The 25,359-nt window shown below is 40.2% G+C and overlaps 2 protein-coding genes across 4 annotated transcripts in view; both read right to left on the bottom strand.

Annotated features, from left to right (window-relative positions):
* Positions 1-16,285, bottom strand: part of RASEF (RAS and EF-hand domain containing) — a 73,051-nt gene extending 56,766 nt beyond the window's left edge. The window contains exon 1 of the mRNA XM_019750093.3: positions 15,718-16,285. Coding sequence (XP_019605652.3) covers positions 15,718-16,148 — 431 coding nt within the window. The 5' untranslated portion in view covers positions 16,149-16,285. The remainder of the gene's footprint in view (positions 1-15,717) is intronic.
* Positions 16,286-17,792: 1,507 nt separating this feature from the next.
* LOC109457324 (S-phase kinase-associated protein 2-like) overlaps positions 17,793-25,359 on the bottom strand; it is a 97,828-nt gene continuing 90,261 nt past the window's right edge. For 2 of the 3 annotated variants that reach the window (XM_074330590.2, XM_074330592.2), the window contains one exon: positions 17,794-24,759. In XM_074330590.2, coding sequence (XP_074186691.2) covers positions 24,648-24,759 — 112 coding nt within the window. In that variant the 3' untranslated portion in view covers positions 17,794-24,647. Of the gene's footprint in view, positions 24,760-25,359 lie in introns of all 3 variants that reach the window. The other variant, XM_088793369.1, reaches the window with a different exon arrangement.

Raw genomic sequence — 25,359 nt, 5'->3', positions numbered from 1 at the left:
AGACAGACAATAGTTCAGTGATTACCAGAGGGTAAAGCAGGAGGGGGAGAGGGAGAAGGTAATAAGGGTCAAATACATGGTGATGGGAGGGGATTTGACTTTGGGTGGTGAACACACAATGCAATATATAGATGATGTATATAGAAGCATACACTTGAAACCTATATAATTATATGTCATCCCAATAAATTTCATTAAAAATTGTCTTTGCTTAAATGTATATAAAATGTTTATATATTTTAGATATAACTTTAGTTTTGAAAAATTTTTAGTAGAACTACAGTTGACCCTTGAACAACACGGATTTGAACTGTGCAGGTCTACTTATATGCGGATTTTTTCCAATAAATACCTGTACTGTTTTTGATCCATGGTTGGGAGTCTATGGATATGAAGGGCCAACTGTATGCATTGCTCTACACCATTTTATATAGGGGGTTTGAGCATCCTCAGATTTTGGTATCTATGGGGGGGGGGGTCCTGGAACCAATCCCCTGCAGGTACCAAAGGATAACTTTAGTTTTGGGGGGAATCAAGAGTTATACGTGAATTTTCAACTGAGTGGAAGTCGGTGCCCCTAACCCCTTCATTGTTCAAGGGTCAACTGTATTTTATAGGACTACGTATATAATAAAAGCAGTTTGTCAGACAATAAAATAATATTTCAACACAATTGGATATTTTAAGTATATTAGTTCTTCTCATTTATTCACAAGAAAATTCTGGTTTGGAACATCAATTCTATATAGCCACTCTACTTTCCTACCTCATTTCCTTCACCTTTCTCATCTTCTAGGCAATTTAAGGAGCTCACTGTCCTCAATTATTTTACACAGTGTTTGACACACAATACATAAAATTTCAACAAAGGAGATAAATTTCATATTGAACATGATATATTGGTCCATTTCACATTATCCCATCCTGTAACTGTTTTTCCACTGGAAAAACAGCTTTATCCACTGGAAAACAGCTTTATCCACTGGAAAACAGCTTTATCCCACCCAGGTCGAAGTATATTTTAATATTAGTCTCTGATCAAAATCAAAACTTTTGTTATTTCCTATCTAGAAATGGAATTCTGCACATCGATCAAGGCTCTCTCACGAGTCACCTCCTCCATGAAGCCTGCCCTGATTACTCTGACCACAAGCTATCCCTCCCCTTCAGATCCTCTGCCATACTTTATCTGAAGCTCTGCATACTTAGTTTCCTGTGGCTGTTTACCTCTCCAGGTACCCTATCAGCTTCCATATCCCTTGTACCACTCAGAGATCTGACATGAAACAGATCCTGCATTAATGAATGAATGAAGCCAGAGCCTGGGGAAGGAGGAGTCAATGGGCAGAAAAGTGGAGGAGGCAGAGTTTGGTTCTGGATCTGAGACAGGCTAAAGACCCATTCAGAGAGTAAAGAAGACAGGAATGAGGAGGGGGCAGATGAACCTTGCCAGGCACAAGGTGAGGGAAGAGACAAACAATGGGAAATCTGATTGCCAAGGTAAAAAGCACCAATCCCCTTCTGAACACAGTGAGAAAGGAGGCGATTCTAGAAAACATGCCAGACTGCATCTGAACTCTACAGGCAAGAACAAACACTACTCTTCAACCAGCTGGCTACCTTCTCCTTCATTTTTCCCTTTTCTCTCTTTACATTGTTTCCAACAGAGGAGCTGACCAATATTTACTATATAACTTATACTTAGAAAGCTGCAAAGAGCCAAAATTTTTCAATTCGAGAAACTGTCCTGGTGGGATTTGTAACTAATATTTCTGATATGCAGAGACCCCTTTGTTCCTTTCCACCTCTGATTTGTGTTTTTGTGGGTTGAAGTTGCTGAATGGCTCAATCGATGTTGTGAATACTGAATATATTTCTTCAATAATAAACAAGGATGCATTTTTAACAAAAGAATATGTATGTTTAAGTTTATAAATATTATAATACAATGTGACTGAAAACACAAATTAAATCACATGATTTTATGTAAGTCAACACAGATGTAAAATATTGCATTACATAGATAACTCACCACCAGCTTCTATTAAAGATAAGATTTGCGTCTCTTTCTAAAATCTCCAAATGACTTCTTACTATACTACAGAATCATGAGTACCAGTAAAGAGCTCTCCTAAAATTAGTATATTCATGAAAGAGCTCTCCTAAAATTAGTATATCCAGGGATATAAGAACATTCTACTTGTTTACTCAGCAGCAAATGTATTTCTTAAATTTGTATTTAATGCATGTTGAACACCTACTACTAATTACTGAATGGCATTTAACTCTAAATTATGATTATTATTGTGGAAGGATAACAGTTTGGTGCCTAAGTTATAGTCTAATTTTCTTCAATAGTTAAATATTGACCTTACGCCTGAGCATAGTTGATACTAGCAAGAAAATTTGTTGGAGGTTGTGCACAACCTTCTCTGGCCTTCTCAAAAGCTTCTTTCAAAGGTTACAAGAGTTATTCTGAAAGATCAAGTAATAAAATAAGAATCTTCTCAGTGGCAACATCTTTGAACTATCTTAAAACTATTTGCATACATGGTAGTGTTTGTTTATTTACTGTACAAAAAACATGTCCTAGAAATTTTTTAAACCTACTTTTAAAAATCATTGATTTTAACCTACCTACCTTGCTATCTAAACATGAAACAAACATATAGCTAAATCAATGTTTTTCTAGCCTCTCTGTTTTATGCAAAGAGATGGACCAAAAATATCAAACTAAAGCAAAAATAGTTGTGGAGATTTTCTTACAAATTTTCTAGAACACATTTCTCTTTTAAAATACAATGCTCCTGACATCTTTAATTCCACATTTCTATGGTTAAGACCCTTTGAGAGACTCTTGGTCTTATTCAGTGGTGCCTGGGGCATATTTTCTACAAGGCAGAAGCTTCCCCAGATACATTCCACTGCTCATCACTTGTCCACTTCATTGCTTCCCCAGCAACCTGCAGGAAATTTAATTACTTTTTCATTTGATTTTCTGAAGAACCGAAGGGTGATTTTCTGGAATGTGATTTTAAAAGAAAGTAGCCAAAAATCCCATTAAAATCTGACTTTTTCACATTATACCAGGATCAACTGTCCTAAAAACTAGCCCATTTTTGAGCTCCCAGAGCTCCAGCCCACTAGAAAAGCAAATAACCATTTGATTTACAAACACTATCTCCTGAAAGACTCTAACCTCAACTCCTCAGGAGATCCAAGAAAGGAAAACCCAGGTCTTCTCTTAATTGAGTCATCATCTTAACTCACTAGTACATCAAATAAGAGAAAAGTAATTTCAACGAGCTGTGTATTTTACATTTATCTCAGTTTATGTTTTTTATCCCAAACCCTTTACTTTTCCCTGGTTTCCAGTTCTGGTTCCCGGTGGCATAAGCTGCCCTCCTCCCTCACTTGCGTGGATAACATCCCTTCTGGGCAGTACAATTGCCCAACAGCTACTAAACAAAATGGAAATAAATGCTGAATGGTTGTTTTAAATCCATGTACTAAAGAAGGAGCTGTAATAAAGTTACCACAATAATTCACTTGAGTGAACAAGCAGAACCCACATAATAGTATCTGTTTACCTTCACATGTAGTTTTTGTAGCATTTCCCCAAGTCAAAAAAAGAGCATTAAAAATAATTCTAAGGACAGACAAACTGGGGGCCCAAGACACAGGAGTAAGCCCCGATTTCGCCACACTTGCATGGATTCCTCTCCGCATGAGCCCACACCCACTCCTGGCTACACGGCTACTTCTTACGTGTATGTAATATAAATACATGTTTTGTGCTCATCTTTCTAGATGGCATTATTTTTACAAATATAATTTAGAACTACAATGTCTACTTCGGGGAACTTTCAATATGAACAAAATGGGAAAAGGAGTTAAAATATGGACACAAATGGAAAAGGAATCAACGTGCAAAAAATCATTATGTCAAAATGATAGCAGCACTCCAGCCATCCGAAACTCAGGTATCTGGTACCATGAAGAATCCAAGAGAAGGAGGAGAGTCAGGAAAGAATGAAAAACAGACTCTGAGACACCTATGGTCAGTACAGGAATAATAGGTATTCCAACAGGGTTTTGAAACCCAATTTTCATGTATCTGATCATCTGAATCTTCAGCAAACAATGATACCCAAGAAGGAAGGAAACACTGACAAGAGTAATTTACAACTGGCAGCCTGACAGCAAGAACAGAAACTGTATACAGGAACTCACAAAGTCAAGCTAAACTACCGGCTCCACAAATCCTGGGGATATCACTACATTACTGCCCAGGATGAGACTAGACTTCATAATGATGACTCTGAGTTAGCAAGGAAAGCTTAAATTATTTTGCAAATAATGCATTGTATGTGTCTCTGTTTACCAAAAGACATGGGATAGACTGCTCATTGCAACGCCATATGTAATAGCCACAAGTAGAAATTACCTAAATAGCCATTGATGGTAAAATGGATAAATTGTTGTTCTCTTCATACAATGGAATACTCTACAGCAATGGAGATGACAGATCTACAACAACCATAATTTATTTATCCATGTCTAGAACAGATCCCAGGTATGGCCAATGCTGCTGGTCTGAGGTCCTTGAGTAGCAAAGACTGAGAAAAAGATTTAAAAATCACAGTTTGCTGAGCTCCTGGGACCTGAATAATGCCTCATCCTGGGAATATGAGTGTGGAACCAGCAGCTTTCTTATGGCTGAGTTTTAGGACCTGTATCTTGGTGGGGACACTTCTGGGCTTCCCTATGCCTCTTAAATTGCATCGCTGTTAGCAAATACCAACTCAGGGACAAAAACTAGTAGTTGGGGCAGCAGCATGAGAACCTGTTCCCACTCCAAGGAATTTCATATTGTTCTTCATTGAAACTTCAGCCTTTGGACTTCGTAGCACAATGCCTTTCCCACAGCATTTGCAGAAGGGAGGAAGGAAGGAGAGAGAAGGAAGAAAAGGAAGGAAGCAAGCAAGCAGTTAGTTTGCCTGGGAAAGTGCAGCACTGTACATGCTGGCGGGGCTTGCCAGATGGGTAAGGCTGCTTAAATCCCAGGTGTCTCTTCTGTGGACACTCAGTTTGGAGTTATAGATATTTTGATGAACAATGTGATTAAAGGTTGAGAATGGAAGGGTAGAGAACAAGGGTGAATAATAAGCCCTCTTCTCCTGGGGAGTATCTCAGAGCCATAAACACATGTGGGGCAAGCCTTTTCTTGGCAGATAGAAAAATGTTAATAACTTTAACGTTGCCCCAGAAATTTAGTACATTGTTTTTGAAGTGTTTAGGCATTTGGAAGGCATACAGGAGGAATACAACATATGTACAGGGACTTTCCCAGATTCAAATAAATATCTGAGTTTTCTGGTACATACTTTATAAGCTGAAGGCATTTAAAAAAAAATGCTCTCTGATCCTTTCAAAACTGATTCCCGTAGCATAGGAATTCTCAAAAACTGAGAATATCTGAATAAGTTTCTTAGTGGCTGTGATGGTTAATTTTATGTGTCAACTTGGTCTGGGTACATTACTCAAATATTTGGTCATACACATGTGGATATTGCTATGAATGTGTTTTGTACATGAGATTAACATTTAACTCAGTAGACTTTGAGTAAAGCAGATTATCTTTATCCAATTAGTTGAAGACCTTTAAATGAAGACTGACCTCCCCCAATGAGGGAATTTTGCTCGCAGATTGTTTCAGACTCAAATTGCTACACAGATTCTTCCCTGGGTCTCCAGCTTGCCAGCTACCCTGCATTTTGAACTTCTAGTATCCACATTCATGTGAGCCCATGTCTTCAATTAATTTAGTCTCTTTTTTGATACATAAATGATACATAGATAAATAGATATAGATGAATATAGACATAGAGATATAGAGATGTAGAGATAGAGATAGAGAGATAGAGATAGAGATAGAGATAGAGATAGAGATAGAGATAGAGATAGAGATAGATAGATATATATACATATCTCATTGGTTCTGTTTCTCTGGAGAACCCTAACTATACTAATACAATGGCTCAAACCACTGCATTTTCACTGGGGCTAAGTACATATAAACAAATGTACCAGCTTCACAGTGACTGACTATATGCCAGCATTGCCTAAAAGAGTTGAATAAGATTATTCAATTTATCCAGTTGAATGAGTTGAATTCAATAAGAACTGAATTCGTATTCAGTTACTGAATAAGAACTTTAATTCTAAATATCATTCGACACAGTAGGTCACTTTTTAAGGCCCCAAATGCTGAGCTACACCGTAATATTTTAATTCTCGCCTGGGTTCTTTAGGATTGTAATGACCTGTCTGATAGATCTGTAGACTTTTGTGGACTGACAGTTTTTCATTAGTCTGAACACAGCTTATTCACTGTAATCTATTAGGAGAGAGACAATGCATTGTCCTTTTAGACCAGCGTAAAACCTCCAAATCTGTACACACAGCATCAATCTAACATTCATTTCTGGCTCTGCACCTTGCCTTAGCCTCTCTTGAATTTGTACTCAAGACTAGGCCTGCTCTGCCACAGTGCATGTTCCCATTGCATCAATGAATTCATTCCCCAGGTCCATAGGTTAATGACGCTAAAGTAGAAGTCGGCTTTCCCAGCACCTTAATGTTTCACACCCGTAAGTAACAGCCACCAAGTGCAAGTTCATTACCATAGATGAAGGCTGCCAGTGAACATGGGGCTGGACACAATGTCCACTCACCCCAGGGCCTTCCTCTTGGCATAGACTGTCCACGTGCTTTGTCTTGAGTCTCTCAGCAATTTGTGCCTTTTGTCCTTGTCCCCCTAACGCAGCAGCTACAACCCATCTACCTCCTTCCATCAAACTACCTTCACCTTCAAAAAAATAATTGGAAAATCCCATATTTTTGTGTTTTAAAACATCTACAGGTATTCCAGACTGTTGTATTTCTACGTTTAAGACTTTTTTTTTTTTACTGTGCTGATATCTTGCTAGGATTGTTACTGGTTTTTTGAGTATCTGGTACGAAGCTGTACAGATATTAAGTGGTCAGCCCTACGCCTACTTTTATTTTTTTTAATATGACCTGTGTGTGTTTGCAGAATATTAGGTTTTCTGGAATGTACATACTATGCTAGAGCAGAAATGCCTACATTGTGATTCATTCATTAACATCCCCAAGCTAACCATATCTGCCAGACTGAAGTACATGCTATGCCAAAAGATACCCATGGAGGAAAAGAAAAAGTATTTTGCATCACAAACACTAACCTAATTTATAGCATGTCTGTCAGAAAATATGACATATGGAAGCCCAAAAACATGGATTTTCTAAGCAAACGTCGGTTGACTCTTCAGGAATTCTTCCACTTTAGCCCAGAGCAGACTGTAATTCTGTTCTATAGAACCAAGAACTACGAGGTGACTGTCACATCAAGGATGAAATGGTGCAGCAACCATGTCTGTAGTCAATGGGCTACAAGTCACCACAACCCTCCCACAAGCCCTTCTACCTCTGGACCAGGTGACACAGGCAGCTGGCAGCAGGTGATATTAATACTTTCACCATTGCATTCAGATTTCACAATGAATAACTCTCTTGCTTTTTTTTTTTTTTTTTTTTTGGCTGTATATCCAGATACTTTTTAAAATTCTTGGTCAAAGATACCATTATAGCAAAATGGCCACTTCAGCATGCTCCATAATTTTACAGTTGTAAATTATCACAATGGGATATCATTGCTGAACATTCCCATAAAATGGCCTAAAACTAAATCAAATAAATGGCAATTGAAGAGAATGGTTATCCTTGGTGTGTGTGTGTGTGTGTTTGTGTGTCTGTGTGTCTGTGTGTGTGTGTGTCTGTGGTGGGAAGGAGCTTTGAATGTGTCATTAACTTAAACCTCTTCCAGGACTGGGGTCCAACCCATCATTGTGTCTCAAGGCTGGAACAAATCGTCTCCTTGGAAAAACACTGGCCAGATACTACTGGCTATATGAGTGTCATGCAGGGTCTCTGGTCCCGCTCCCCGCACAAGAATGTAGGATATGGCGAGGCCAAAAAGGAACACCAATGGAGCCATAGATAGGGGAGTCACACCACTATATTCTCACTGATGGCTGGGTTGGAGACACAGGAAGCAGGAGCCACACGATCCGTAATCTGCTATCTGCTTCTCTGCCAACCAACCCACCAATCAACTTGCTAGCTGCACTCCGCCCTTGCTAGCTTAGCCATGGCAGTTATACTAGTGGCTAATGGCTAACTGGTTACAGCTGATGGCCAACTAGTCACAGCTGATGGCCATCTACTACCCGAACTAGGACCTTTCCATGTGAGGTCGAGAGCCTGGAAACTGCTCTGGGACTCTGTCCCCACAATGAGCAAAAATATATATATTTATCTTCAAACACTACAAACACAATCTAAACCACCCAGATACTCACATTTTGAAAATACTCAAGAGCTGAGATCAAACAGAGAAGAGCTGATTTGCCTGTCTCCTCTCAAGTTGGCTCTCGGCCATACACTCATTGAGTGGTAAGAGAGGAGAAACTGGGATACCATCTAATCAATAATCAGTGTCTCTCCATTTGTCTGTTGATCCTTGCCTTTCACTCCCTCTCACCCTGTGTCTCCAGCCCTCTCTCTGAGTTTATCCCTTCCTTTGCCTCCATTTCTCCTCGGCCTTTCCCATCTTTCAAGTACCACATTGTCACGGAAGTGGGCTTCTGAAGCAACTACACTGTTACGAAAGACGACGATCAGACTGAAAAGTCCAAAGGTGGAACCCAAGAAGGGGGGATGTAAAAGAAACCCTGACTAGTACTCAAACTATGCCTCTGCCTATGTGTAGCTACTTGTTTTTAAAAATGTCCTTGTTAAGTGGAATTGGTGTTCAACTGATCTTTTTTCTCTGGATTTCAGTAATCATTGTTATAGTTATATGGAAATGCTGAAGTAAACGGTTTTGACAATCCATGTACAGGGTAGTTTTGTTTCTCCTTAATTAAATTTCTTGTTTCTAAATTATTACATAAAAGACTCCCTTTCAATAGTGTGTGTGTAGAAATGTCACAACCATGTGGCACAGCTGACTACACAGGACCAATTTTGGTGTCTGATCAAATCCCACCCTAGTGCTATCTGGCAGATCACCAATGACACTAACACCTGTTACACTACAGGCACCTGGGTTTGTCCCTGGTCTGGCTATTGTGGCAGCACCTGTGCCCCCTCATAAACTCAGTGTGGTTCCAGAGCTGGACCCTCATGTTTCTGTGTGAAAATGTGGGGTTCTATGCTAATTTATCAAAGTGAATCAATTCACAAATGATACTCAAAATCACTACAAATGGAGTTGAGAAAACTCTGAAAAGCTTCAGCTCTGACCAGAGAAGAGAAATGAGTTCTACCATTCCTCTGCCTCAAGTCAAATGCTCAATGCAAACACCCACACACACCCTATTTCCTTCTCTCCTTGCCAACCTCTGAACACCACAACCAGCTCACATCAAGAACTTGAAAAAATATACAGAAAACCAACAAAAGAAATGAATAAAGATGGCATGGCCTAATTACAAGTAGGTGGAGAATTGGAAATCTCCCAATAGCCTGGAAAAATCAGAAAACCAAAATTGAGTGAATACGTTTTTCCAGTCAAGATGGCAGAGTAGGTAAACACTGCTTGCTTCCTCTCAAGACCACATCAAAATTACAACTACACTACAGAACAACAATCTTTGAGAATCACCTGAAGTCTAGCTGAACCGAAGCCCTAAAACTAAGGACAGACAATGAAGGCACCTTGAGACTGGTAGGAAGGGCAGAGACGCAGAATAGGCTGGTCCACACCAGTGTGTAGCCATTAAAAATCAGGAGGGATATCTCGGTTGCAGAAGTCCCCCTTAAGGAATGAGGGGTCCCAGCCCCTCACTAACCTCCCCAGCCCAAGGTTCCACTGCTGGGGAGAGAAGTCCCCATAACTTCTGGTTGTGAAAACCAGCAGAAATTGTGGCTGAGTGAGACACGGGCAGCTGCAATCCCAAGCACTCCTATTAAAGGGACAGTGCACGGACTTACTCGCTGATGGACTCACTCACTCTGAGATCCAGCGCTGGGGCAGCAGCTCTAAAGGCCTGGGACATACAGGGAGGAACTGAGTTGTGTCACCTCAGGGTGAGGGCTGGAGGGGCAGCTTTCTCCTGGAGAAGCTGGAGGAAGCCATTGTTTCTTTGTTGAGTCCTCCCACCTCCCAGCGTGCAGACGCTCGTGGCTGCCATATTTGAGTCCTCATCAATAGCCCCGCCCCGATGATTCCTGGAGACCCTGCCCAACCCAACTTTCAGGCACAGCCAAGCTGCTTCCAGTGGCTTTTCTGTACAAACTGCCTGTCTTGGCTCATTCTGCAAACTTTCCTAAAAATCTATCAAAGGTTCACAAAACCCAAACAAGTAGCATCTGGCTTAATTATGTCCTGTACCTCTGGCTGAGCAGCTCTAAGCCCAGCACTAGAGACAGCCAGCCTCCATTGGAGCTTTGGCCTCTCAGGGTACCTCCAAGCCCAGTGCAGGTAGCAGGCATCTGTGCTTTGTGGCTCATGCCAGGTGGCCCTGGGAAGGGCACAGGCTATGGCTGAACTTGGCCTGTGCCAGGGTCCTCCTAGGAGGCCCCAAGGCTGGCACACCCAGTGGCCAGCTTTGGATCAAGACAGAGCATCACCCAGCTGCCTCCACAAATGACACATGCAAAAGGCAGAGTGGGCAGGCACCAGATCCCTGCTAAAGCAAATGCTGCTCCAACAATCACTGTAGTCACAGCCAGTCCTCACAACCAATCAGCCTGAGGGTCAATCCCTACCACTAACATGCAAATAGCAAACAAGGCTCAACTGCAACAGGAGGGCAGAGAGTCCCAAACAAGATGAACTCAAAGAGGTCCACACCAAGATATATCCTAATTAAAATGCCAAAGGTTAAAGACAAGGAAAAAATCTTAAAAAGCAGCAACAGAAAAGCAGTTAGTTTCCTACAAGGGAGCTCCCATGAGACTGTCAGCTGATTTCTCAATAGAGACTTTGCAGGCCAGAAAGGATTGGCACAAAATATTCAAAGTGAGGAAAAGCAAGGACCTACATCCAAGATTACTCTATCCAGCAAAGCTATCATTTAGAATCAAAGGACAGATAAAGAGCTCCCCAGACAATTAAAAGCTATAGGAGTTCATCACTACCAAACCAGTACTACAAGGAATCTTACAGGGTCTTCCTTAAGACGGTAAATAAATAAATAAATAAATAAATAAATAAATAAATAAATAAATAAATAAAATGGCAATAACAATGTATCCATCAACAATTGCTTTCAATGTAAATGGATTCAATGCTCCAATCAAAAGATAGGTTGACTGAATGGATAAGAAAACAAAGTCTTTACATGCTGCCTACCAGAGGCTTACTTCAGATCAAAAGACACACACAGACTGAAAGTAAAAGGATGGAAAAAGATATTTCATGAAAATGGAAATGAAAAATTAAAAAATATGGGGTAGCAATACTTATACCAGACAAAATAGACTTAAATCTAAGGCTCTAACCAGAGACAAAGAAGGACCCAGTAATCCCACTTCTGGGTATTCATCTGAAGGAACCCAAAATGCTACTTTGAGGGGACATGTGCATCTGTATGTTCATTGCAGCATTGTTTACAATGGCCAAGATGTGGAGGCAGCCTGGGCGTCTGTCGATGGAAAGATGGATAAAGAGTAGGTGGTACATATATAAAATGGGATACTGCTCAGCCAAGGATGGGAACAGGTTCTTGCCATCTTCAGCGGCATGGGTGGAACTGGAAGGTATTGTGCTGAGTGGAGTACGCCAGACAGAGAAGAAATAGATGCAATGTGATTTCACTTATATGTGGAATCCTAAGAACAAAATAAACAAATGAACAAAACAGAAATAAACTCATACAGACAACACTTTGACGGTTGCCAGATGTGAGGAGGCCTGGGGGCTGGATGAAAAAGGCAACGGGATTAAGAAATACAAATTGGTTGTCACAAAGTAGCATGGGGTTGTAGGGTATAGCATATGGAATATAGTCAATAATATTGTAATAACTATGTATGGTGTCCGATGGGTACAAGATTTATCGGGGTTGGGGGGCAGGGTGAAAAATGTAAAGGGGTTAAGAATAAGAATTGGTTGTTACAAAATAGTCATGGGGATGTATAGTAAAGCATGGGGAATATAGTCAATAATATGGTAACATTATAACTATGTACAGTGCCAGATGGGTACTAGTCAGGGGGATCACTTCTTAAATTATATAAATGTCTAACCACTATACTGTACACCTGAAATTAATACAAAATGATATTGAATGTCAACTGTAATTGAAAATTTTTAAAAGGGGGGGACCATAAAGAGGAATAAGAGGTTCAAATTTCCAGGGATAAAACAGATAAGTCATGGGGATGTAGTATACAGCATAGGAAATATAGTCAATAATATTGTGATAGCATGGTACCATGTCAAATGGTTGCTGGACTTATCATAGTGATCACTTCTTTAAGTATATAAATATTGAATAACTATGGTATGGTGTACACCTGAAACTAATATAATATTGTATGTTAGCTATATTTTAATAAAAACCTTTAAAATAAGTTTAAAAAAATGCTGCACAAACTAACTGCATTTTCAGTGTATAAACCAAGGAATAGAAGAATACAGGCTTATTTGATTCATTCAGCAAGTATTTGAGTACATTTATTGAGTACCTACTGGATATAAACCTCCTTTTCACCAAGATAACACTCCTGGCACCAGAAATTGGCCAGGTTAGGTTATTACAAGTTTGCTTTCTTCTTTCCCCAGATGTTTTCTCCCTACTTCGAGGACTTTTTTTGGCCTGGTACAATCTTCCTTCTGGAATTTTCCTACATAACCACATCACCTTGCCCATTCTGGTTTCACCTGCTGGCTGACCTAATTACAGCTTACTAGGAAGTGGCAACGAACGGTTCATCCTGACTGTACTCCATGTACACCTGCCCAGCTCAGATTAACAGGTCACGTGACTGCTCCCGCCCCTCTCCTCCCAGCCTTTAAGGGAAGGAGTCCCTCAATTTTCTAAGAGGAAATGAACTTAGGAATGTGTGGACACACATCCTAGAGACCATTTTCATCCTTTCACAATGCAATATTATTTTCTCTCTAATATCACAGTTATTGATGACTGGGGAGTTTAACCCAAATTTAATATTAATATTTTGATCTAAGAGCTTAAATTAACTTTGAAATTAAAATCAATACCACATTTTGCCTCTACAAGAACCAAACATTCTTATATCTGATATCTGTTCTCTTCAAACTGTACATGAATACCCCCCATAGGCATGGGACAGGGTGCTACCAGGGGGAAGATGGAGTGTCAGGTAGGAAACAAAGCCACCAGATGAAATGGCATACCTCCCGAGAGACAATTTCCCCTTGAAAGAAGATATAATATTTTATATTAAAACAAGCCCCAATATACTATGGAGTAAAATGAACAAATACATGATTTTTTAAGATAAAAATTCAAGACTTAAAAAAAGTTCCTGCTTGTAGCAATCTGTCAAGCTATGTCCATAATGTGTGGAGCTTTCCAGCAAATAACTCTCTTGCCTTTGAATGGGCTTTGAGGAAATTTTTGAGAAACATTTCACTCACTCTATGAACTTCTTGAGGGCATGAACTACATCTCAACCTTCTCTTTGTCTCCAGGGACCTAGGACAGTACCTAAGATTGTGTCTGGCACAAAACAGATACTCAACAATGTTTGCAGAATCAACTCAGCTGAAATTATGGCAATGGCATTATCAATAACAAAAGATCTTTAGCACATTTAGATGGGAAGAAGGGAAGGCGAACAGCTGTATGAGGAAGTCCAATAGAAGCAATCCAATTTACCTAAACAGTTATGGCTGCCATGGTAACAATCAGATGAAGCAGCTCCCTTTAGTTCTTTTCCACTTGAACAAGTACAGGAAGGCAAATATTGTACTTGTTAACCTCCCATCAGAAGGGGGTGGAGCTTAGGACACAAGTCTACCAGGTGCATGGATGGCCATTAAATTTAATAACCTTTGAAGAGTTTGGAAAGGTACTGTGATAATAATATCACCAATAATATTAAGTTCTGGTTTGTACACTGATCCTAAGAAGGTAGTTTTAATCATTTAAGGGTTAAGCATCAAATATTTGCTGCTGAGACCTGACAATTGTGAAAAGTAGATCCATATGTACACACATCCATATATACATAAAAATAATATGATGTGGAGTCACCTTATTCCTAAAATTGTTACCTTTTAAATTAGCTGGACCCAAACCAAATTATAGATGAAAGATGATTCGAAGAGTAGAGTTTATAGAAGTGTTTAAATTTTTCTACTTCCCTGGTAGAGACATTGAATTTTAACTGATTTGTAAATACTAGAAAAAGATGGGTATCACACCCACTTTCTCTACACAATGCCTCTTACACTGCAATGAGTCACTCTCTGTGTCTAGTTCCCTGTATTTTCCAAACTGGAGGGAGAACCTGGGTGGAGGCAGAAGGGAGGATTCCTTGTCCTGCAGGTCTAATCTGTGAATGGGTGAGCCAGGCCACTGCAGCTTCCCAAGGCTATTTCCTTCTCTGGGTCTTACATCTCAGATATGTAAACTGCCAACCAAAATGAGGCTTTTCTGATCTTCTTAATAATGACAGCCAGAGCTCCATAAAATTTCAACTAAAATCTAAGCAGAAAGCAGAGAAACATTTTACAGCAGTCACATGTTTGCAGTGCCTGAGGAAATGAAAGTAGCAGCTTGAGACATACCATGACACCAGGCAGAGGCAGATGCAAATTAATCTCAAACAAACAAACACAAAACTGAGTAGCTTTCCCACCATGCCTTGAACCTGTAGGCATCCCCTTTCCCCCAATAATTAAGTTATTACCTTTATACTATGCTATTTCTGTCGGAGTCATAGGAGTAGAGAGTTTATTATATGATTTTATGTTCTGTTGCATAAAAAGAGTTTTTCAGTTCACAACATCTGGGATCAAATCCCTACTCTTATTTACTGGGCAAGTCCCTTAACATTTTATAGGTCTAAATGTTTGGGTCTGAGTTTCCCCATCAATCGGAGATAAGAAATTGTCTACCTCCCCCCAGGTTATTCTGAAATTTAAACAAATGAACCCTGAAATGCCCAGCACATAGTAGGCATCAATGAATATATGTGTTCAGCGATATAGGTGCCCAACAGAGTCTCTTTTTCTACTTAGTAGTAGAAAAGGAACATATGCAAAAACTACTATAGAGGACACCAAATTGGCAAACGGCCTGAGTCACCACCCCTCCAGGGTGCAGCCAGGAGTCTTTGAGTAGGTGACGTAACCAAGTTGCATTGAGGAGAAGATTGCTCTTAAACCGGTATCCGGAAGAATGTCTGGATGGCGAGGGTTTCACTATGGCCGTGTAATTAACCAAGTGCCTTCTGCAGGGCTCAGAAATGGGCAAGTGCAACTTTCTCCCCAGCCCTTTCCCTAACTCTTAGGGAATCCCGGTCTTGCAAAAGTTAGTCAGTTGGTGAATGGAGACAAATAACTCACAGGTAAGAGCAGGCTCCAGTGAGTCTGCACAGGCAACACGACCACCTCCCTCCAACCCACACACACACCTGGGGATGAACTTGGCCTCGTCCCCGAGTCGCGCCTGGAAGTCCTGCCAAGCCTGGCCCGGGCCCGCTGGGCCCCAGGGAGCTACCAGCGTCGGCGCCACGTCCTCGTCTCCCTCGTCCGCCTCACTGTCCCCTGGGTCGGACCCGGATTGGGCCTCGGCGGGCGCTGGCTCCCGGGTCCCGCAGCCCCGGCGGCGCCCCCCGCGGCGGGCCCCGCGGAAACCGCGCGCGAACTCCTGGAAGGTGATGGCCCCGTCGCGGTCGGCGTCTAGCCGCTGGAACACGGCCTCCGCGTCGGCCGGCCGCACGCGCAGCTCCGAGCACAGCGCGCGGAACTCCTCGCGCTCCAGGCGCCCCGAACGGTTCGCGTCGCAGGCAGCGAAGACTGAGCGTAGCCGGGCCAGCTCCTCCCGGTCCCCGTCCGCCTCCATCCCGCCCGACGGGGGCGACCGCGAGGGCTCCGGGACGCGACGGGGCGCGCTGCACGCCCTGACTGCGGCAACAGCGGGAAGTCCGGGGCCACCTACTGCCGCCGGGAGTCTTGGCGAGTTCGGCTTGTCCAGCTGGTTTGACCACTTGTGGGAATGTCCGGGAGGTTCCAGGCGCCTGGGTGGGTCCGGGGAGGCGTGCTCCAAGCTAGTCCGGTGCGCGGACCCCCGTCGGACCCCTACCGGCCCCGGGAGCTGTACCAGCGCGACCCTGACGCCGCGCACTGCACAGCAGTGTCCTCCCGTTACTGAGTGGCCGGCGCGTCGGCACTCGCCACTTTCCCGGCGGGGCCCTGCTCCGCCCAGCCCGAGAGGAGGAGCGCGCGGCTCTGGTTCCCACGCCTCCCGGAGCCCCGGAGCGCTTTCGGCGCGGGGCTCTGGCCCGAGCCTCAGTTTGGGCCTCTTGGAGGTGGAGGACCCGGCCGGAACTGGGTTTGCTGCAGCAGCGTTGCCAGGCCCCCGGGCGTAAATTTTTCCTAGGGTAAAGCCAAGAACTTAGCTCTCCCCAGATATGGTGCTGGCATGAACGTGGGAAGCTAACTAACTGGACAGAAGGGGAAGAGTAAGGTAGCGGTAGGATTCCAAATTGGTCAACGTTATGTGTATTTTCTTCTTTTCTAATTCCGGAAGATTGGTAAACCTGCATATACAAGCTTCCCTACAAACCAAAGTACAAGATCAATAAGAAGACCCAGTCTGATTTCACTGGCTTTTCTTAATGCATGTCCGTCCAACCTTAAGGTCCGACTAGCTAACACACATTAGAATTCACAGATCTTCCAGATCCCCACATCCAAATAATTTTTCTCAGCCCGTAGCTCCTCAACCTGAGAGAAAGTTAATAACCCAAATCCTTGGCAGGCAGCAATATTTGAAGACTGGAATAGCTTTTTTTTTCTTTAAGCAATTCTTATGTAAATGATACATATATATCCAAATGTATGTTACCCTTTGATCTTAAACACTTATTTCAACAATGCTGTTGTTTCTTTAATACTGACTGCTTGGCGGTTACAAGGTGTTTAAAATTCATTCATTTTGATCCTTTTTAAAAATCTTGTCCTTCCATTTCCAAGAGACCTTCACTCTGTCATACAACTTATGTAGTGTGTTCCCTTCTGTGGTTCTTATAAGGCCTGTGAAAGTGCATGGGCTATTTTTACTTTATTCACATTATCCATTCCTTCCACTTTTTAGACTCTCTTCACTGCCATTTCTTTTAGTTATGACTCTGTATTTCCATTTTACATCATTCTGGATTCTCTTTATTGCTTATTGCTTCAATTTTTAAAATATAAAAATAAAGGGTTTTCACTGACAGATTTCCTCAGGCTAGTGTTCTTAAACATAAAACTAAGTGCTAAACATCTGAAGAATTGTTTCTTCTTGAATAGTACAATAAATATGGTCAACACACAGCATCTATCAAGCTGTAAACTTAACTGGTAAATTGTGAAAGGCATTACATTAGAAGCCCTGCTTTTAGCAATCTAATTGATAAGTGAATATAATTCTATACAAGTGGACAGCAAATATATTGAAATGAATTTTATTATTAGTGCAATATAAATTGTTATTGATTTTGCGTTTATGTGCTTTGCTGTTTATTCCAAAGATTGATTTTTTCATATAAACTAAAAAGTGATTAGCTTGGTAATGCCTTTAAAGCTTTACAAATACATTCATTAAACTGAATCTTTGAAATATTATACTGCTGGCAATTAATAAATAATCTGTATTTTTTTCAAAATAGATGAGTTAATATTTTTCACTGCTTAGGCAGAAGTGCTTTCCTGAAGACTGTTCATACAACTTCATTCCTGAGCTCACTCTTATCTTTGCACTTACTTCTAAATTCTTATATTCTTTGACCTGCTTTGCCCTTTCCCTGAGCCCCTTCACAGAAGAGTCATCAAGAAACATGGGTTATTTCAAATGTCTTATGTACACATCTTCTCATTTGCACTAATATTAATCTACTCCAGACCTACTGTAACAGTTAAGTATCACAACCACCATACAAAATATAAATAAATAAAAATAAGACAACCACCATTTTATTTGTTCATAATTTCATTGTCATCAATTGGGGCAAGGCTCAGGTATGTGGTTTTTTCCGCTGGCTTGCAGGGATCATGTAGCCATGGTCGCTTCATAGTGACTACATGGTCTTGGAGGTCCTCATTCATGTGTCTAGAAGTTGGTGCCTGCTGTTAGCTGGAGCGTGTGTCTTCAGGGGTTTTAGATGGCTTCATTGTAAACAACTTTACCCAAGTATTTTTGCTGCAAACTTTTTTTACCACACTGCTATTTGGCCATAAAGCAATTTCACCATAAAAGATAAAATAACTGGTTGTCAGTTTGGTTTCATTTCTCCATTGACTAGGTTCTTGAAGTACTCCCATTTTTCTATTATATAAATCTTAGCCAGCTTGCATACTATACTAGAAAATGATAACATAGCATATCAGTTTTTGCAAATCCTTGGGTAAGCACAGTCATCCCTCCCACCTGGTAAAACTGAAAGCTTACCAAGCTATGGCAAATACAGAGGGTGCCAAAAAAAATGTATACACATTTTAAGAAAGGAAAAAAACTGTACTAAAATTGTAACAATATATACCGATAACAAAAGATGAATACAAGTCACGTTTGACTTCTGCAATTACAAGAGGTGCTCAAAGTGGTTACCATCAGCGTCTAGACACTTCTGATTATGGCGAAATACTGCTTGAGCAACGTTGCCCAAAGTGTCCACTCGTATATATATTTTTTGGCAACCCCGGTATAAAAGAGGTGGCTGCTAATTCACAGCAGTCTCTGAGAGTATTATTGATTCTCTAGTTGGAAACTGAAAGCTCTCTTAATGAAGGAAGAAATTTTAGCAGGGAAAAAAAAATGTATGATGCCCAACAAGGTGATAAACCAACAAACAACAACAAAAAAATAATATAAATAAAAGTCTTCAAAGATAATGTATTTTCACAATAAAGTTCTTTTAAATTTTGTTGTTAATTATGTCATGTTTCATTATGTCTTTTTTAATGTCCCTCTTTTATTTTCCTTTCTTTTACCTTGTATGGCCAAATTGCCTTACAGGAGACCAGAAATGGTCTTCATGAGGCTCGTACAGGCTTTGTCACATGGCGACAGTGTTCTGAGAGAGTACGTCCAAGTGCACAAATGTTTTTCAAGCTTCAGCTTGTGTCATGATTGCTGATACTCCATTGATCAAGGCAAGTCACATGCCAAGCTCTACATCAATGCTGTAGGGGACTATGCAAGGTCATGGATACGGGAAGATGTACTTTATTGGAGGCCCTTAACTATAATCCTGTACCATACCTAGAGTACAGGGACAGCTTCTAATATTCTCTCAGGTTCCTGTCCTGCCAACATCCTATTCATGCTACACAACCACAGCTGGATAGTCCTTAAATAACAATTATTCCGGCATTCTAGAGCTCAGTTGTGCTCACTCAGTGGTAATTTTGTTCCCCAGGAGACATCTGGCAATGTCTGGAAACATCTTTGGTTGTCACAATTTGAAAATGGGGAGATGCTACTAGCATATAGTAGGTAGAGGACAGGGATGCTACTAAACATCCTCTGATGCACAGGGTAGCGCCTAATAACACAGCATTATGTGGCCCAAACTGTACATAGTACTGAGGTCGAGAAGCCTGCAACCTAGCTCATAAACCCCCAGAGGACCCCCAATAAAAGAGAACCAAGGGTAAACTCTTCATCTGGGCCGTCAAAGTCCTCTGCAATCTGGCCCCAGCTTATATATCAAACGTCTTTCCTTTAAGCCTCCATCAGGGCTCCTATGGTCCCCCAAACAAGCCATACTTGATTACATGATTAACTTTATCGCTCCTTATTGTCATGACAAAATGTAAATATCAAACATTCTCTAGTTTTTCTCTCTTCTGCCTAAGCAAACTATTTCCCAGCTTCAGTGAAAAAGTTGGATTCTTCTTTTCCTATCCAAGTTTCCACAATTGCATTGTGACCTGTCACTTACAAGGACTTTGTTTAGCGTGTGTTATGTCACCTCTAGTAACAGGCCAAAAGCTTTTTTTTTTTTGCAAGTCTTTTACATGGTTTTATTTTTCATGTTAAAACTCTGATCCATCTGGAATTTATTTTGGGCCTGGTGTGAGTTGTAGATTCAACTTTACTTTTATCCTGGATTTCTACCTAGTTGTCTCAACACCATTTATTCAACACTCTCTTCCCCATGGATTTTAATACCACTTTTAGCATATACTAAATTTATGGATGTGTTTGGGTTTAGTTTTGTACTTTCTAATCTGTTCTATTGATAAATCACTCACATTTTGAAAGGATTCTTCAGCTTATAAAAAGATTTCCAAAGAAGACCTAAAAATACTGGGTTGCCTTTTATATTTTTAAGTGTTGTTTTTATACATCATTAATTAATTGGCAGAAAAGATTGGGTGACAGTGGGGAGGAGGCTTAAGACTAATTTGCTAGGAACAAATACATATTGACAGTCCATCCGAAGTTTTCATGTAAATCAGTGAGAAAATGGGAGATGATTTTTAGAAAGAATAAGGAACTCCGTTTATCTAAAATATGAGGTACATCTACAAAGCCATTCACAAGGTACTAAGGAATGCTTTTGAATATCCCCAGCAGTATACTCAGGGGAAGGCCAAGGTTATATAATCTGTCTCTAATTTTTTTCAAGAAATAGAGGAAAGAGAGGAGAAGAAAGAAATAACAGGCACCACTTTTCTATTTTAGCATCCAGAAACAGCTAGCAAGGAACCAGAGATAACAGAGCAGCCTTTGAGAGCCAATGAATTGGTAAGTAAGGAGAGCTTGCGTGCAGTTATCAGCTCGACTTTTAGAAAGATCAGCTTCTCTGTGGCTGCTCCAGGATTTTAAAAATCAGAGATAATCTTGTTAGAACGTGCTTCTCAAAATAGTGAAAAAGCATTATTGAAAAGAAAGAGTTTTGTGATCAAATACATTTCCAAAACACAAATACATTTAGAAAAGAATCCTATATTCCTTCTCGGATGAGATAAAGAAAGCTGTTTTAATCTAATATTTCCTAAATTTATTTGACTGTAGAAGTTTTCAGTTGTTTGTTTGTTGTTTTCTGTGGGATTTCCACAGAGAAAAGTATGCTCTTGAGAACATACTTTGGGAAACTGTGTGTTAGACAATGACTAGAGTGATGAGTCATGAGAAATTATCCCTCGCTACTACTTTATAAATTGACCCTATAGTGGGGAATGAGCACCACCACCCCTCAACCTTCTCTTCACCCAGTCAATGGAGAGGCTTTTAATGGACGCTTGTTGTAATCTACCCTATAGGATTTCCTTCAGGTACAAAAGCCATCTTCCGACGCTGACTTAACATTTTAGTTACTCTGCCCCAGAAAGATCCAATAAGTCTGTTAAAATGAAACTAGATATACAAGTAATGGCATACCACTGAGGGACCAATTAGTAGGTTCAGCAACTCTCTCAAACATATGCACCCTTGCAACAGCTTGAGTCGTAGTTTTCTCATGGTATCTACTCATGGCTTACTATCCCTAAGGAAGTTATAGGAAAAATTGTGAATATTTTACAAATAAAATATGTCAGCAAATTTACATCATAGCAATTTACTTACTCTTTATGTAAATATAAAAGAGAAAAGAATAATATGTTACCTATATACCCCTGTCCAAAATAAGCAAATGTGAACATTTTATCATGTTTTCTTTGGATCTGTTGTTGTTGTTTTTTGTGTGTGTTTTTTAACAAATACAGCATTATAGATGCAGTTGAAGTTCCTCTTTGATTACATTATCAAGCAAGTAGTATAAGCCCTCCAATTCTGCGATTCCTTTTCAAAATTGTTTTGGATGTTTCGATCCTAGTATTTCCATACAAATTTTAAGATCAGTTTTTCAGTCTTTACAAAAATATAACCTGGCATTGTGATTGTGTTGAACCTTATAGATCAATTTTAGGAGAACTGATATCTGAATATTAAGCCTGCCTATCAATGAACATGACGTATCTTTTGTTTATTCGTTGCCAGCATATAAAAATTCAGTTAATTTTGGTATTATGATAAACTTGTATTCTGAGACCTTGCCAGGCTCACTTATTAGATCTAGCGACTGTTTGGTAGAATTCTTAGGATTTTCTCCATTCAACTCATGTCATATATGGGAAGAAAAGGATAGGTTTACTTCTTCATTTGCAATCTGTATATCTTCTGTTTATTTTTCTTGCTTTATTGCACTGGTTTGGACTTCTGTAAAATGTGGAGTTACAGTAGTAAAAACACATCTCCTTGATTTATTTCTAATCATAGGAGGATATCATTCAACCTTTCACCATTAATTGTGATGCTAACACTAGGATTTTTGTAGCTGCCCTTTATTGATTTTAGGAAGTCCTCCTCTGTTCTTCCATTGCTGAGAATATTTATCATGGGTTAACTTTGCATTTTGTTAGATACTTCCAGCATCTATTTAGATCATCATGTTTTTCCCCTTTATTCTGTTAATGTAATGAATTATATTGATGAATTTTCAAATTTTTATCCAACTCTCACTTTCCAAGTGGTATCAGGGCTTCTTCACATGGTCTTTCCCTCAAATAGTCAAACTTCTTACATGGTACTTCAGGACTCCAAGAATGATGTTCAAAAGTCTTGCGCCAAAGCTACAAAGCTTCTTACAATCCAGCCCCAGAAGTCCTAGACTGTTAGTTTATCCACCTACCAGTGGTCAACCTAGTCACTAAGTCCAACCCAGACTCAAGGGGAGGGTAAATAGTCACCACTTTTCAACAAGAGGGGTAGTAAAGTATGTGTGGCCATCTTTAATCTACCACACCTTCCTTGCTTTGAGTCTGGTTTCATAGTGTACCCTTTATATTGTATTTTTTTCTACATCTCTATGTATTTGAAGTGGAAGGGGACATTTCTCACTTCAGCTCATTTCACCATATTGACCAGATATCCTCCTCCCCTGCTTTAGACCTCAACTTAGGTATCATTTCCCTGACCTTCCAAAAAGAGATTAGGCCTCCCTCCTATGTGTGACCATAGGACCCCTTTCCCACCCCCATACCTACTGCACATATGCCTTGTGCTCCCACCATAGTTTCCTAAATAGTATGCACTCTTTTTAAGACTTTATGCTTCCTCCATGCTGTTCCCTCTGTCCAAAATCCTTTCCCTGTTTTGCTACCATGTAATCATATGTAATCCTTTAAATATCTTTCATGAGGTAGGATTTCCAATTTTAGAGACAAGAAAACTAAATCTCAGATTGAGTGATATGACTAAAATCATATAGCTAGTAGAATGAGGATTCAAACCAAGACCAGACCACCTGCTTCAAATTTGCTGCACATTTCTCTTCATAGTACATGTAGCAAATGATATCCTGCTCTGCCTCATCTTCTAAGCTCCCCTGTCCATTTCCTCCCAACCATCAGCCCCTGTGTTGCATGTTGGAGGATTGCCCTCAGGCTGCTAGAGTTTGCTTTGCCTGTGTGTCCAGAGAACCATAGGTGCCTGGCAGTTTTTATTTCCTCTGGAAGTAGACCTTGAACAATGAATAGTGTTCAAGCTCCCTTACCCTCTGTGCATAACAACTCTGAGTTGACCTGCACAGTCTTCAGCAGTAGGACTTAGACAAAGTCACCCGCTGGGTGACATTGTGGGTGTTAGTGTTGCACTGTTGCTTATTCTCCTTCCCTTCCCAGTTCTACCTGTCCCGCTCCCGTAACCTTTCACATTCACAGGAATCCTCATCTCAGTGTCTGGGTAACCCAGCCAAAGCAGTGTACAACCACTTCCTTGGCATGAAACAGGCTCCACAGAGGCTCACGTCTATGGATGTGGCATTGTCTGCAGTTTGTGAAAGGACCCTATGGGATCCATGGGCTCCCTAGAAGCTGCTGCAATGCCCTGACATAGGTCCTGCAGAAATGAGCACATTTGACATTGCTGTAGTACATATAAAACCATGGCAAATTGTACATATACAATTATATGTTGATGAGGTATAAAAGAGCAAGTATTCCCTCCAGAGTTCTCTCATAATTCATTGAGTGACTGAAGAAAAGTAGCTTGCAATGTACCAATTAATAATCTCAGATGAAAGTTTAAATCGCTTATAACAAATAATACATACATGCAAGAAAATACTAACACAAATATTTACCTTTTTACTTTATCATTATTGAGAGTGGCAGAGATATTTGGCATAAAAAATGCATTATTTTGTTAGGAGATACAAAAAGTTCCCATGCAATTATTCCTTGATAATCTACCTCCATCTAAACTAAAAAACAACTTATATCTCACTTTAATTGGGAAATTTTCTGGGCATATTTAACTAAATATATTTTCAAAGTCCTTACTGCTAAAAATTCTATTGTCCTAAAAATGTTAGCAGGCAAGGGCAGAAATGTCATGAAATATTTTGACTCTTTGGTAAACTTCTTTTATTTTGCACAGGTCAGAAGTGATGGTATAGCCATAAAGATGGAGAATCTTCAATCTGAAAACAAACAAACAGAAAAAAAAAGACAAGACCACAGATTATGTGGAGTGGATACAATTGAGCCTAGATTCTTAGTGTGATAAATACATGATAAGTCTTTAAAATAACCTTGACTAATACTTTGTTTCTCAAAGGAGAAAGATAGCATCAAACTTGAGAATAACAAGTATATTTTTTAAGTTGGCCATGATCTTTATCTGAAGTTAAAGATCATCTGTATTCCAAAGGTAAAGGTGTTGCCGGGCCTGCTGTGAGAGACACTCACTGTCTATAAATAAAGTTTTACTGAACACAGTCATGCCTATATACTTTCAAGCTACAGGAGTACAGCTGAGTACTTGCAACAGCCACACATGACCTGGAAAGCCTAAAATATTGATTCTCTGGCCCTTTACAGAAAAAGTTTGCCAACCCTGTTCTATATAAGACAGTGATGGAAGGACATGTTTCACTTATTCTCATAGCACAGATTCACTTAATGCACTGGACAAGAATCTCCTTCTTTTCAAACTGGCCTTCAGTGCCTATAAAAATTCTTCAAACCCAATAAAAACATAGTAATTCAACTTACAAGGAAAAACGTGAAGTTATCACAAG

The sequence above is a fragment of the Rhinolophus sinicus genome, chromosome 16, assembly GCF_057876585.1.
Source record: "Rhinolophus sinicus isolate RSI-liver-muscle chromosome 16, RSI-T2T, whole genome shotgun sequence".
In the NCBI taxonomy this organism is placed as follows: Eukaryota; Metazoa; Chordata; class Mammalia; order Chiroptera; family Rhinolophidae; genus Rhinolophus; species Rhinolophus sinicus.
Note: the sequence above shows the minus strand (reverse complement) of the source record. Positions and strands in the feature narration are given on the sequence as shown.